General features: G+C 46.6%; 1 protein-coding gene across 1 annotated transcript; it reads right to left on the bottom strand.

Moving 5' to 3' along the window:
• Positions 1–208: 208 nt before the first annotated feature.
• Positions 209–1,162, bottom strand: mc1r (melanocortin 1 receptor). Its single transcript, XM_078211994.1, has one exon. It carries the CDS (start codon positions 1,160–1,162, stop codon positions 209–211), a length of 954 nt encoding a protein of 317 aa, XP_078068120.1.
• Between the last annotated feature and the right edge of the window lie 15,380 nt (positions 1,163–16,542).

Genomic DNA, 16,542 nt, shown 5'->3' on the forward strand with positions numbered 1-16,542 from the left:
CTTACCTACACCTGTACCAAACAATTGGGGATTTTCTGATGTTGGAAGGTGGTCTTGAATTTGACAAAAAGGGAAGATAACACTCTGAATAAAATAAATAATCCTCAAAGAGACTTTAGTGTTAGCAATAGGGAAACAGGAGGAGATAACTCAATCACATGTCGCTTTTTTGAAATAACTCATTTTCTTTCCCCCAAAATTGCATCTACTACCAAGAACAGGAAATAAGTTCCTTTAAGGTTTTGCGGAGCTCCTGGCTTCTGAAGGCATAGATAATTGGGTCGATGACTGAATTGCAAATGATGAGTATCAGGAACATGTTGAAATGGAAAGTGAAACAAAGACAATAGGGGTTCTTAGGACAGATGATAATGAGGAGGAGGTGAAGGAAGAAAGGACTCCAGCAGATGAGGAAGAGTCCCAGCAGTATTGTCAGTGTAATAGCTCCTTTCATGTTGGTGGCCTGGTGACCAGCTCGGTTCTTGTTTTGGGCCGTGATCTTCTTGGCATGAATTCGAGCGAGAGCAAACATATGGAGATACAAGGCGCCCATGATAACCAACATCAAAAAGAAGAAGGAAATAAGGCAGATGATAACTGCACTGTTGTCTGAGTAGACGATGAACAAGATACTTGAGATGCTGCTCACGACCCAGATTCCGGCAATGATGATGATAGACCGTCGAGTTGTCATGATGGTGTGATATCGTAAGGCATAGAATATAGTGACATACCTGTCAGCAGCAATGGCACCCAGGAAGGAGAGTGAGGATACCATTGAGCTACAGATCATCACGTCTATTAGGTTGTCTATTTGCTTAAGGATGTGGTTCTGTACAATCAGGACTTCTCTCGCCATTAGAATGAGAACAATGGTTTCTATCACATTGCTTAAACTGACCAACATATCTGCCACAGCCAGACAACAGATGAAATAATGCATTGGAGAATGCAAATTTCGGTTTCTAATAATCGCCACAATAACCAGAATATTTTCCACCAAACTCACAATCCCAAGTGTTAAGAAAATCTCTTCTGGAATATTGATCTGTTCACACTTTAAAGTGGATGCATTGTAGGAACGGTTGGAACTCTTTGGCAACCAGTAGGATGAAATGTCCTTTGGCAGCGTTCCAAGAGGAGTTAAACTTGTGACGTTCATCTTTCGAAAGGTAAAATGATAAAGACAATGTGAAAGTCAGCGTGGGTAACTTGAAAACAAAATTGTAAATGAGTTTTCAGAATCACTTTCCCACTGGAAACGAAGACCTCTGGAACTGGAAAGCCTTTGTACACAGAGCAGGCAAAGTTATTAAGTTCTCAGTGCTAAATTAGTTACTGTATCTTAAGTGAAATTAGATGTGCAAAGATATCAAAGAAATTACCCGTGCTTGAAAGCTGGATGCCCCTTTGGTGTCCATCAGCTGTTTGCAGACAATAACCACACTTTTTCTGGCACATCAGCTACAGACTTCTGCTGCAGTGTTGCTTTCATTTGCATCTGCTTCTGTTTTGCTGACTGTTAACCAAATTTAAAAAGCACTGAAATAGCACCTCAAAGTCCTCTTCACTTGTTTTGCTTCGGATCTGCTGTCTTGTTCCTCTTTGAAAAATGCTTCCTTCAAAAGGCAGGCTGGATGGCGAAACTGAATTGCCCGATGGACAAACCCAATTTATTAAACTCTCTCTTCGAAGATCATGCATTCTCCACATAGCTCTTCCCACTAAACATAAACAAAAACCCACCAATCACATGGTAGGCCCACAGCATGCTATTAATTGATTGACAGTCAAAGGGTTGGATGAGAAGTGGAAACAATTAACAAAGATCACCCGTTTTCTGGATGTTTGTCTGACTGTGAGTGTATGCATGTATTTCAAATTACACACTGACAGCAAACTGTTGTGCTTTAAACTACAGAGATTTCCTTCAACAATGTAGTTCCTTATGGCAGTCACCATGCGTATCAGTGCAGCAAGAATCCTCCTGGTGTTCTAATGCACTGTGCGTGTTTTATTCCACATGCAAGTAAATCTGCTCAGCATTCCTCCCTATGGATGGCTTCTTTCGCTCTTACATTATCAGCAGAGTTATTTTCAATTCATAAAATGGGAAATAAATTCACAGGCTGATCCAGAATTTTGAGAGAGGGTTTAGCTTACGGGAGTGGTTAGAAAGGGGTTTAACTCTTCATCTTGGGATTGAGGATGGGTGGGATTTTTCTTCCTCTCTGCAGCGTGTTTCGCACTGGAGAGGCAGCGCGCCACTTGCTGGTGGCAGCATCTTATAGTCGCGCCATTGTCAACATGGTTTCCCGTTGAATGCACCCTTTGTGATGCGCGATAATCAAGCACGAGGTACAAGGCTTCAGCGATTGAAGGCTTTTATTGACAAACAATGGAACTATCTAAACACGAGTACACCATTCCAGACTGGAGGGGTCCCGCCTGAGCAGAGGGTCTTATACCTCTCCCAGGAGGCGGGGCCCGACCGGGATGTGCCATAACAGCATCCACCACAGGTATATTAATCCCACAGTGTAAACACCCTAGCCCAACAACAACATTATAACAACCCCACAGTGTCAACACCCTAACCCAACAGCAACATTGGAATAACCCCACAGTGGTAACCAACGATGGTTCACAACATTCACCCCTCCTTTGAAAACAAAGGCCGGCGGGGTGCGAAAACAGATCACATATATACAAAAAAAATCTACAAGTCCAGACGGTCTGGAGGACCGCACCGTCGCTGTGATCTCCTCAACACCGGTTGTGACACCGGAGCAGGTGCTTGCGGTGGCGTTCTCTCCAAAACAGCGTCTGGCTGTCCCCTCGAGGACTCACGGGCCGGTTGACCCTGGTGAAGCGGTGGTGCAGGGGATCCCGGTACCTTCTGTGGTGGCGCCGATCTCAGAGTCTCAGGCAAGCTGTACATGGGAGTATAACTGTTATGCACTGGTCCCGGTGCTGACCGCGCCACGTCCGGGGAAGAAATAAGTGATAGGGGATTCGTGACAGGGGGTATGGGAGCGACAGGAGTTGCTACATCCCCTGCGGGCGCCAGGTCTCGAATCGAGACTGTGTCCTCTCGCCCGTCAGGATATGCCACATAGGCATACTGAAGGTTGGCGTGGAGGAGTTGGACCGGTTCGACCAAGGGGTCGGACTTGCGGGCCCTTACATGTCGCCGCAGAAGGACGGGTCCTGGGTACGTCAACCAGGCTGGTAAAGATATCCCCGAGGACGACTTCCGAGGGAATGAGAACATCCTCTCGTGGGGAGTAGCATTGGTTGCCGTACACAGGAGGGAGCGAATGGAATGAAGCGCATTTGGAAGGACCTCCTGCCAACGGGAGACTGGAAGGCCCCTGGACTTCAGCGCCAATAGGACAGCCTTCCAGACTGTAGCATTCTCTCTCTCCACCTGTCCGTTGCCCCTAGGATTGTAACTCGTGGTTCTACTAGAGGCAATCCCGTATGAGAGCAGGAATTGCCTCAAGTCGTTACTCATGAACGACGAGCCCCTGTCGCTATGTATGTAGCAGGGGTACCCGAACAGGGTAAAAAGATCACTGAATGCCTTAATCACTGTGGCAGTCGACGTGTCCGCACAGGGGACAACAAACGGGAACCGGGAGTATTCATCTATGATATTGAGAAAGTACACATTCCGGTCCGTTGAGGGAAGGGGGCCCTTAAAATCCACACTCAGCCTCTCGAAGGGGCGAGTGGCCTTGACCAATTGTGCCCGGTCAGGTCGGTAAAAGTGCGGTTTGCATTCCGCGCAAATCCGACAACTTCTCGTTACTGACCTGACATCCTCCACCGAGTAGGGCAGGTTGCGGGCTTTTATGAAGTGGTAGAGCCGAGTGACCCCAGGATGGCACAGGTCATTATGGAGGGCGTTCAAGCGGTCCTCCTGCATGGTCGCGCATGTTCCGCGCGAGAGGGCATCTGAGGGCTCATTGAGTTTCCCTGGACGATACATAATATCGTAATTATAGGTGGAGAGCTCAATTCTCCACCGCAAGATCTTGTCATTCTTGATCTTGCCCCTCTGCATATTACTGAACATAAACGCCACGGATCGCTGATCCGTGATCAGGGTGAACCGCTTCCCCGCCAGGTAATGGCGCCAGTGTCTGATGGCCTCCACAATAGCCTGGGCCTCCTACTCCACCGCTGAATGCCGAATTTCGGGACCTTGAAGGGTGCGGGAAAAAAACACGACGGGCCTGCCTGCCTGGTTTAGTGTGGCGGCCAGGGCGAAATCCGATGCATCACTTTCCACCTGAAAAGGGATGGATTCATCCACCGCGTGCATCGTGGCTTTCGCAATGTCGCTTTTCAAAGCCTTGAAGGCCAATTGGGCCTCCGGCGTGAGTGGGAAAGTCGTGGACTTGATGAGCGGACGGGCTTTGTCCGCGTAGTTGGGGACCCACTGCGCATAATAAGAGAAGAAGCCGAGGCATCTCCTCAGTGCTTTTGCGCTAGCGGGCAAGGGAAGTTCAGTAAGGGGGCGCATACGGTCTGGATCAGGGCCGATGACCCCGTTTTCCACCACGTATCCCAGGATAGCTAACCTGCGCGTACGGAATACACACTTCTCCCTGTTATAGGTCAGATTCAGGCGAGACGCAGTGCGCAAAAGGTTCTGGAGGTTTGTGTCATGGTCCTGCTGGTCATGGCCGCAGATGGTGACATTATCCAGGTACGGGAAGGTAGCCCGCAACCCGTTCTGGTCCACCATTCGGTCCATAGCACGCTGGAAGACCGAGACCCCATTGGTGACACCAAATGGAACCCTAAGAAACTGATACAGACGACCATCCGCCTCAAAAGCCGTGTATTGTCGGTCCTCTGGGCGGATGGGGAGTTGGTGGTAGGCGGACTTAAGGTCTATGGTGGAGAACACCCGGTACTGTGCAATCTGATTGACCATATCAGATATGCGCGGGAGAGGATACGCATCCAGCTGCGTATAACGATTAATGGTCTGACTGTCGTCGATGACCATCCGGGGTTTGTTCCCGCTTTTAACCACCACGACCTGTGCTCTCCACGGACTAGCGCTGGGCTGTATGATCCCTTCTTTGAGGAGCCGCTGAACCTCAGATCTTATGAAGATCCGGTCTTCAGCGCTGTAACGCCTACTTTTAGTAGCGATGGGCTTGCAGCCTGGTACCAGATTCTTAAATAAAGAGGGTGTGGTGATTTTTAGTGTGGAAAGATTGCATGCGGGGCGCTTTGGACGATTTGGAGGCTGCGGCTGATTCCCTACTGGCAGCGAAGGGAGTGGCCCACCGTACTGTAGGATCACACTCTTCATGTGGACCATAAAGTTTAGTCCGAGGAGAATTGGCGCGCAAAGATGCGGCAACACAAGGAGCCTGTATCGCTCGTAAATTGTGCCCTGCACCTCCAGAGTTACCACACAACGTCCTTGGATCGGTACAGACCGGGACCGTGATGCCATAGAAATTGTCTGTTTGGCAGGTAGAACCCGGAGTCCACACCTCTTTGCAGTGTCAGGGTGAATAAAACTCTCGGTGCTCCCACTGTCAAACAGACAATACACAGTACGACCATTTACCTTGATGTTCATCATTGAACAGTCAAGCCTGTGATGCTTTGCCTGGTCCAGGGTGATCGACGCCACCGTTGGCCCTTGGACGTCACTGCAGGCAGCCGAGGTTGATGCTGAGGACCCCTGCTGGTCGCTCCTGGTCGTCGTCGACCAAGATGGCCGCCCCCATGAATCGCACGTGGGTGAGGGCGCCAAGCGTAGCGACTCCTGGTGGTCATCCTCCTCCTCCGCCAGCCACAATGGCGTCGTCCTGGGTTCGCACGTGGTCGGACCTCGTGGGTACTGCGACGCCGATGGAGATTGTCTCCGTTCTGGAGGGTCACAGGCTGCACTGCTGTTCTTGGGCTTCGATCTGCAGACTTTCGCGTAGTGCCCCTTTTTACCGCACTGACTGCAGATCACCGTTTTAGCTGGACACTGTTGCCGTGGATGCTTGGCTCCTCCGCAAAAATAGCACCGCGGGCCGTCTGGGGCTGCCGCCGTCGTCGGGTCGATATGGGAGCGCGAGCCCGTGGGGCGAGGAGGGATTTGTGCCTGCTCCTGCCACGTTGTCTCCACGTGGTCTTCTGGATACAGAGCCAAGCTTTTCGACGCCGCCTCCAGCATCTCAGCCATCTCCATCGCTTGGGTCAGGTTGAGATTCCCTTTCTCCAACAGCTTGAGCCGGATGTACGAAGACCCTACCCCTGCCACAAACGCATCTCTGGCGAGGCCGTACATGTACTGCTCAGCCGACACAGCTTTGCAGTCGCAGCCCCTGGCAAGCTGCAAGAGCTCATTGGCGTAGTCCTCCATGGTTTCGCCCGACTGCCGACGTCGTGTAGCGAGGAGGTAACGAGCGTGGATCTCGTTGGGTGGTCTCGTGTATCGCTTTTTCAAGAGCTCGATGGCCCTCGGGTAAGTGGTGGCCGCATGAATCGCGAGGTAGACCGTGTCGCTTACCCTCGCATGGAGGACCTGGAGTCTGTCGTTGTCCGTAGTAACTGCTGCAGAGGCTGCCAGGTAGTCCTCGAAACACTTCAGCCAGTGGTCGAAGGTGTTAGAGGCGCCGACCGCACGTGGGTCCAGCGTCAGACGCTCTGGTTTCAGCATTTGCTCCATACTCTCTTTACTGTCGAGAGTTTCGTGTTTGTCAATAAAATTGATGCGCGACAATCGAGCACGAGGTACAAGGCTTCAGCGATTGAAGGCTTTTATTGACAAACAATGGAACTATCTAAACACGAGTACACCATTCCAGACTGGAGGGGTCCCGCCTGAGCAGAGGGTCTTATACCTCTCCCAGGAGGCGGGGCCCGACCGGGATGTGCCATAACAGCATCCACCACAGGTATATTAATCCCACAGTGTAAACACCCTAGCCCAACAACAACATTATAACAACCCCACAGTGTCAGCACCCTAACCCAACAGCAACATTGGAATAACCCCACAGTGGTAACCAACGATGGTTCACCACACTTTGCCTTTGGGAAATCTACGGAGGGGGCGCACCGTCGGCGGGACCATAAGATCTTGCCGGCATAACCGGCAGCAAGACTTTGGCAGATGCGTTCATGCCAGGTACAACAACAGTTCCCATCAGCAGCCCTGATGCACACTTGGGGATGGCCAGGTCAGCCGTTGGTAGGACTCCACGTTGATTTTGTTGGCCATTCTTAGGCACAGTGTTCCGAATTATAATGGATGCACAATCAAAATGGTTTGAGTTCTATGAAATGAAATCCACGACTTCATAGAATCACAGAATTCCTCCAGTGCAGAAGGAGGTCATTCGGCCCATCGAGCCTGCACCTTCAACAATCCCACCCAGGCCCTATCCCCTTAACCCCACATATTTACCCTTTTAATCCCCCTGACACTAAGGGGCAATTTAGCATGGCCAATCAACCTAACCCGCATATCTTTGGAGTGTGGAAGGAAACCAGAGCACCCAGAGGAAACCCACGCAGACATGGGGAGAATGTACAAACTCCACAGAGAGAGTCACCCAAGGCTGGAATTGAACCCGGGTCCCTGGCGCTGTGAGGCAGCAGTGCTAACCACTGTGCCACCATGCCACTGCTGACTTTTTTTGCAACAGTGAAAAAGTTAAGTCAAATCTTTGCCACTCATGGTTTGCCGGAGGTGTTGGTTTCAGACAATGGGACAGCATTTACCACCAATGAGTTCCAGCATTTCATGTTGTCAAGTGGCATTAAGTATATATGTACTGCACCGTACCACCCACACCTATAGAACGATGCCCCACATAACCATCGGAGTAATTCCTGCCAAGTTGCTGATGGGTCGGTGTATTTGAATTGATTGGACTGGGTGTGGGGAGGATGGAGGCAAAGCAGAGTGTGCAAAAGAAAGATGGTGATTCCACAAAGCCTGACAATACCACTACATCATGGCCAACCGATCTTTGAACATGCCACTTATTCCTTCTCACAGCAGTTTAATGTTTCCTGTAGGTATTTTTAACATTTTTTCCTTCCTAACCATTTGCCTACCACAGTGTTTTGCAGCGTTTTTACAGCATATCAATGGCGTACTCTATATTCTCCTGCACAATCTCTTGTTTTCCTTTCCTGCAACTTCACTCCTCTTCACTCATTCAGGAAACCCCCTCCCGTCCCCAAACCATTAAAGGTGGTGGTAACTTCACAACCCAAACAGGAAATGAAAGATACACTGTCAGCTTCTTGTCTCCTTGTCCACCTCAATGCGTTTTGTGAATCCCTCATATTATTGGGCGGTTCAGTGAACTGTTCTGGGGTAACAAATATCTGAGGAACCGAAGAAGGATCTACCTGCTCTGTCTTTGTATAATGGCACAATTCAAATTGTGTGGGTTTGGGATTCTGGAGTCAGTGAAGATAAAGGAAGTGTGGAAAGAAAGGTAGCCTTTCAAATATTGGAGCAGAGGGATCTGCCAAACAGCACCAAGCTTTCATCAGTTTTTGGCTCTGCTGGTCAAGCTTGTCACTTGTCACCCTTTCATCCCTTTCACAGGATGAACATAGAAACATAGGAATTAGGAGCAGAAGTAGGCAATGCAACCCTCGAGCCTGCTCCGCCATTCAATCAGATCATGGCTGATCATGGCACAGCCATTCAATGGTTCAATCACAGCTTGGTATGGCTCCTTGTTGGAGGGAATGAATGAACTGAGTCTTCCGAGACCGTATGGAACTTCAACAAAAACAGCTTTATTCAAAATGCACAAGGGAGAGCCGTACTCGGAGCTGTAATTCCAACTTGTCCCTGAGCTACTCTGCTAATTTTAGGTTTTTACACATTCATATACTTTTACAAAGTGCTACATTTTGATTAGGTCATCATATTGTTACTTTAAATTTGTCAAAGTTCTGATTTGATCACATTATGCTGATCCATTGTCCTGTGTGCTTTATCTTTAACCATTTTCTGAACATATTCTGTCTATCTGTTTGCAATATCAAAGCACTGTAGTTATCAAGCCAATTTCAACGGTATGTTAATTGTCCCCATTTCACTGATACTTGACTGGTTTTCCAGAGGCGTAATGGCTCCTCTAGACATTGTGGAGTCTCGTTAAGTGGAATCAATTCTCTTACTGTTGCTGTAACCTCAGAATGATCTCAACTGGGATGCGACTGTTTAGTGCCGTCTGGGATGTAGGTTTTTGTAATTTGGCGTGTGTCTGCCTGCAGTGAGTGTGGATACTACAGTGCTGTTTGTTTAACCCTTTCTGTTCTTTCCTCTCCTGCTGCAGCCCACACTCTCTGGGTTGCCATTCTACATTCCTGCTCAGTCCAAGACTGTAAAAACTACAAAGTGTCGTAAACGAAGCCCAGTCCATCACGAAAACCAGCCTCCCATACATTGAGTCTGTTTACACTTCCCGCTGCTTCGGAAAAGCAGCCAGCGTAATCAAGGACCCCACGCACCCCGGACATACTCTCTTCCACCTTCTTCCGTTGGGAAGAAGACACAAAAATCTGAGGACACGTACCAGCATGGAAACAGGCCCTTCAGCCCAACTTGTCCATGTCACCCTTTTTTTTTAAACCCCTAAGCTAGATCCAATTGCCTGCATTTGGCCCATATCCCTCTATACCCATCTTACCCATGTAACTATCTAAATGCTTTTTAAAAGGCAAAATTGTACCCGCCTCTACTACTACCTCTGGCAACTCGTCCCAGACTCTCACCACCCTCTGTGTGTGAAAAACATTGCCCCTCTGGACTCTTTTGTATCTCTCCCCTCTCACCTTAAACTAGTTTTAGGAAAATATATTGACTATCTAGCTGATCTATGCCCCCAATTATTTACTTCTATAACTGACTCAAGAACAGCTTCTTCCCTGCTGCCATCAGACTTTTGAATGGACCTATCTCACACTAAGTTGATCTTTCTCTACACCCTAGCTATGACTGTAACACTACATTCTGCACTCTCTCCTTTCCTTCTCTATGCACGGTATGCTTTGTCTGTATAGCGCGCAAGAAAGAATACTTTTCATTGTATACCAATATATGTGGTAATAATAAATCAAATCAAATTGAATCTCTTTCTGGCCTCAAATCCACTTCCCTATCTGATCCCCATATTCCTTAAATTCATTTTTTAAAAATCAGAAATATAACTATCTCCTTCTTGAAACCATTTAATGACTCCCCTACGCTATGGGGCAGCGAGTTCCATAAATTCACCACGCTCAGCGAGGAGTAGTGCCTCCTCATCTCAGTTTTAAATATAACCGCCTCTCAACCTAAACTTGTAACCTTTTGTTGTAGGTTGCCCCACAAGGAGAAACATTTGGTCCAGGTTTACTTTATCAATCCCTTTTAGTATTTCATATACCTTGATCAGATCCCCTCTCATCCTCCTGAACACCAGCGAGTACAAGCCCAAACTATTTAATCTCTCCTCATACGTCGACCCATTCATCCCCAGAATCAATCTGGTGAACCTCCTCTGAACTGCCTCCAATGCCACCACATCCTTCCTCAAATAAGGGGACCAGTACTCCAGATGTTGTCTTGCAAACACCCTATATAACTGCAACAACACTTCTCTACTTTTATACCCCAGTCCTTTTGCAACAAATGCTAACATTCCATTTGCCTTTATTGGCTGATGAGGAGAGACTGAGTAGACTGGGGCTATATTCATTGGAATTCAGAAGAATGAGGGGAGATCTTACAGAAACATATAAGATTATGAAAGGAATAGATAAGATAGAAGCAGGGAAGTTGTTTCCACTGGCGGGTGAAACTAGAACTAGGGGGCATAGCCTCAAAATAAGGGGAAGCAGATTTAGGACTGAGTTGAGGAGGAACTTCTTCCCACAAAGGGTTGTGAATCTGTGGAATTCCCTGCTCGGTGAAGCAGTTGAGGCTACCTCATTGAATATTTTTAAGGCAAGGATAGATACATTTTTGAACAGTAAAGGAATTAAGGGTTATGGTAAGCGGGTGGGTAAGTGGAGCTGAGTCCACAAAAAGATCAGCCATGATCTTATTGAATGGCGGAGCAGGCTCGAGGGGCCAGATGGCCTACTCCTGCTCCTAGTTCTTATGTTCTTATTACACGCTGCATCTGCATATTGACTTTCTGAAGAGTGGTAGTGACCCCTCAAACCACTATGTTTGATCTGTACTCCGGCAGCTTTGTCTGTTCTATTTTGTTTTGTTCCTTTAAACACAGATTCAATTTAAAACAAATACAGAATTAGATGTTTGTCTTTAACAAGCTCATGCTACACAGGCCTCATCTAATGATGAAATCCGACTTTTTATTCACTACACTTTTTCATGCTTTGGAAACCATAAAACAAATTTTAAAATTAGAAGTTTTATTGCATTAATAGGATTAGTTTTGCAAATAAGTCATTTTTAAATTTTTTTACCAGTTTCTGGTAAAAAGGAGATTAAAATAATTAGCGACAAATGCAGAATTAATCTGAGCTGATTTCCCCAAAGTAGTAAGGAATATATTGCCAATCTGTGACAAAACTGTGGCAATTTTAAATTACCTCGCATCTGTTTTATAATGTGAGTATTGTACAACTAAACAGTAATGTGATATTAAAGTCAGTACAATTACGTAACTCATCTTTTGAAGTACTAGTATAAAGAAGTCAAAAATTGTGAAGGATTTATTCACACAGTGCCAAATTCCTCCAGTAACTTAGTTAAAATAACTCTTTCACAATATATAAACACATTTTATATAACAGCCTAGCATACGAATTTATGTAACTGAACGTACGGTTTTACCAGAAAAACTGTTTGCAAAATATTAATTTTTATACCATAGAACTATAGAAATGTTACAGCACAGAAGAAGGCCATTCAGCCCATCTTGTCGAAGCCAGCCTGAGGACACCTCGGGTACCCTTTCTTATCCCATCTTCCTGCACTCGGCCCATAGCCCTGTAGCTTACAACACAGATGCAGATCCAGGAACTTTTAAAAAGAGTTTAGGGTCTCTGTCTTCACCCCAACTCAGGCAGCAAAGTCTAGACACCCACCACCCACTGCGTAAAAATGTCCTTCCTCATGTCCCTTCTACAATAACTGCCACTTATCTTGAATCTATGTCCTCTGGTTCTAGAATTCTCCACCAAGTGAAACAATTTTATCCTGTTCACTCTTTCTCTTCCCCTCATAATTTTGTACAGCTCTATCAAGTAACCCACAGCCTTCTTTGTTGTAAGGAAAATAACCCCAACCTATCCAATCTCTCCTCACTGCTACACTTTTCTAGCTCTGATAACGTTCTTGTGAACCTCCTCTGCACTCTCTCCAGAGCAATTACGCCCTTTCTGTAATATGGTGACCTGAACTGCACACAATACTCCAGTTGTGGCCTTACCAGTGTTTTGTCACTTAAGGAAAGGAGATAGGCTCAGTAACATTTTTAGAATGATGTCATCAAAACAGTTTATAATGCATTAAATGTTCACAAATCTTTTTAAAAGAAAAAATCTGCAAACCACTTGTTCAATTCTTTCACAGATTGAGTGCAATCGATTCTGTCATTAGAGGACACCAATCCAGGTATTGCACATTTACATCATGATGACAATTAATGCAGCCTTCATAGAATCACAGGGGCCATTTGGCCCGTCAAGTCTGCACTGACTCTCTGACAGAGGGTCCCATCCAGGCCCTTTCCCATAACCCTACATGTTTACCCTGCTAATCCCCCTAATCTACACATCTTGGGATACTAAGGGGCAATTTAGCATTCCAATGCACCTAACCAGCACATCTTTGGAGTGTGGGAGGAAACTGGAGCACCTGGAGGAAACCCATGTAGACACGGGGAGAACATACAAACTCCGCACAGACAGTGACCCAAGGCTAGAATTGAACCCAGGTCCCAAGCACTGTGAGGCAGCAGTGCTAATCATTGTGCCATCTCAAACATGTCTGTGGCTGCTGCCTGAATGAACTCTTAACTCGAGAGAAAGGGAAAACTGGCAAATGTGTTGCTTAATTCTAGGAGTTTATAAATTAGTCCCACCAACATTTGTGATGCCTCTTATTCCTAATCTCCACTCACACTGATTCTATTTTCTGATCTTCTGAGCCAAGAGCTTTCTCATTACAGTCCTTATGTCATTATTTTCTATCTGGATATATCTCCTTTTCCATTCAGTTTATGTTTTTGAAATGTTGTGTAGTATGGAATATCTATTTTCTAAACTTGATCGCCTTCTAACCAACTCTCCATAATGGTGATGGTTCTGAACCAGTTATCTCTATCTCCGCCATTAGTTCACCTATCTTATTATGAATTCCATTTGCATTCAGATAAAGGACTTTTCATAGAAACACAGAAAAACTACAGCACAAAACAGGCCCTTCGGCCCCACAAGTTGTGCCGAACATATCCCTACCTTTTAGGCCTACCTATAACCCTCCATCCTATTAAGTCCCATGTACTCATCCAGGAGTCTCTTAAAAGACCTGATTGAGTTTGCCTCTGAAGGAGGAAATTTTCCAGAAAACCATATTTGTATCATCAAACATATTTTTATTGGACTAATTGGCACCACTCATAACGGGCCAACAATGCAGAGGGGCACCCCCGGATGGATATTCGATCGGGTCTCCCCCTGCACAGCTGAGAGACTCACGAATTTCAGAAACTACGGAAGATCCCTAATCTGCCTAGCAACAGCGCATAGCTGCATTTTAAACTGGCCAAGGACGATCAAGATCCCTATGAAACGAGACAGAGAGTGGGTTATCAAAACCAAGCTATCACTGAAATATTACCAATTCGGCCAAGGCAGACATAAAAATCTGATAAACTAAGAGATAAGGATAAAAGGTTAAGAATGAAATACTCCAGACACCCAACAGGACAGGATGACATTAACACTCAATCTCACAAGCAGGAAACACAGACACGGAACAATAGGATCAATTCAAATAAGAGGACACATAGAGATGATAATGGGAAACGCATTTAGACACCGGGGCAGGACCAAGTAATCCCATTAACACGAACACACACCATACAAATGCTAATCGATGAAACTTCCTAGGGACTTTTGAAACTGACAGACCACTTTATACATTGTGTAAAAAAAGCATAATCAAATGTTCCCGCGTGAATTTTGGATCCCTATAAAGATCCAGAGCTGATGTGATTTAATTGAGATCAACGTGGCCAAGCCACTGTTTCTGAGCTGGCTACGGGGGTCTCCCTGGGATCCCAGTAATTGTACAATAAAGACACGCTTTGAACCTTGATTTGCGACTCGACTTCTATTCTGCACTGGTAAAGGGATATTTCCCTACAACACCTCCACCACCACTGACGGCAGTTGATTCCACTCGCCCACCACCCTCTGTGTGAAAAACTTCCCCCTAACATTTCCCCTGTACCTACCCCCCAGCACCTTAAACCTGTGTCCTCCCGTAGCAGCCATTTCCACCCTGGGAAAAAGCCTTTGAGAGTCCACCCGATCTATGCCTCTCAACATCTTATATACCTCTATTAGGTCTCCTCTCATCCTACGTCTCTCCAAGGAGAAAAGACCGAGCTCCCTCAGCCTATCCTCATAAGGCATGCCACTCAATCCAGGCAACATCCTTGTAAATCTCCTCTGCACCCTTTCAATCTTTTCCACATCCTTCCTGTAATGAGGCGACCAGAACTGAGCACAGTACTCCAAGTGGGTCTTATATAGCTGCATCATTATCCCCGGACTCCTAAACTCAATCCCTCGATTGATAAAGGCCAGCACACCATCCGCCTTCTTAACCACCTCCTCCACCTGCGGGGCCGATTTTAGAGTCCTATGGACCCGGACCCCAAGGTCCTTCTGATCCTCTACAGTACTAAGAGTCTTTCCCTTTATATTGTACTCCTTCATCCCATTTGACCTGCCAAAATGGACCACGACGCATTTATCTGGGTTGAAGTCCATCTGCCACTTCTCTGCCCAGTCTTGCATCCTATCTATGTCCCTCTGTAATTTCTGACATCCCTCCAGACTATCCACAACCCCACCAACCTTCATGTCGTCGGCAAACTTACCAACCCATCCCTCCACTTCCTCATCCAGGTCATTTATGAAAATGACAAACAGCAAGGGTCCCAGAACAGATCCCTGGGGCACACCACTGGTGACCGACCTCCATTTAGAAAAAGACCCATCTATACCCACGCTGTGCCTCCTTTGGGCAGGCCAGTTCTGGATCCACAGGGCAGCAGCCCCTTGGATCCCATGCCCTCTCACTTTTTCTAGAAGCCTTGCATGGGGGACCTTATCGAACGCCTTACTAAAATCCATATAAACCACATCTACCACTTTCCCTTCGTCAATGTGTTTAGTCACATTTTTGAAGAACTCCACCAGGCTTGTAAGGCACGATCTGCCTTTGACAAAGCCATGCTGAGTATTCTTGAGCATACTAAACCTCTCTAAATGCTCATAAATCATGTCCCTCAGGATCTTCTCCATCAGCTTACCAACCACTGAGGTTAGAATCACCGGTCGGTAATTTCCTGGGCTATCCCTATTCCCCTTCTTGAAAATAGAAACCACATCCGCAATCCTCCAATCCTCCGGCACCTCTCCTGTCTCCATCGACGACGCAAAGATCATCGCCAGAGGCTCTGCAATCTCTTCCCTCGCCTCCCACAGTAACCTGGGGTACGTCCCATCCGGACCCGGCGACTTATCTATCTTGATGCCATTCAAAGATTCCAGCACAACCTCTTTGTTAAAGTCCACATACTCAATCTTTTCAGTCCACCGCAAGCCCGCAGTACATCCACCCAGGTCCTTCTCCTCTGTGAAAACCGAGGCTTTCCCGTCTTCACCTTTTATAGGCCCTATTCTTTCACGTCTCATCCCTTTACTCTTCACATATTTATAGAATGCCTTAGGGTTTTCCTTAATCCTACCTGCCAAGGCCTTCTCGAGACCCCTTCTGGTTCTCCTAATTTCCTTCTTTAGTCCCTTCCTACAAGCCGTATACTCATCTAGATCCCTATCTTCGCCAAGCTCTCTGAACCTTTTGTACACTTTCCTTTTCTTCTCGACTAGGTCCCGCACAGCTTTTGTGCACCACAGTTCCTTTAACCTACCAACTCCTCCCTGTCTGCTCGGAACGTTGTCCTGTAGAACTCTAGACAGACATTCCTTGAAAAATGGCCACCTCTCTTCAGTACATTTCCCCGAGAATACCTCCTTCCAATTTACTCCTCTAATTTGCTGCTTTATGTCTTCATATTTCCCCTTACTCCATATAAACGCTTTCCTAGCTTGCCTGATCCTCTCTTTTTCCAATGCAAGCATAAAGGAGATAGAGTTATGATCGCTATCCCCAAGATGCTTTCCCACTGAGAGATCTGACACCTGTCCAGGTTCATTGGTCAGTATCAGATCAAGTACAACCTCTCCTCTTGTAGGCTTGTCCACATGCTGTGAGATATTGCACTTTGGAAG

This window comes from Mustelus asterias, chromosome 4, assembly GCF_964213995.1.
Source record: "Mustelus asterias chromosome 4, sMusAst1.hap1.1, whole genome shotgun sequence".
Lineage (NCBI taxonomy): Eukaryota > Metazoa > Chordata > Chondrichthyes > Carcharhiniformes > Triakidae > Mustelus > Mustelus asterias.

Bases quoted from the DNA above. Each gene is read 5' to 3' on its own strand.
- mc1r (XM_078211994.1), bottom strand. From the start codon at position 1,162: ATGAACGTCACAAGTTTAACTCCTCTTGGAACGCTGCCAAAGGACATT.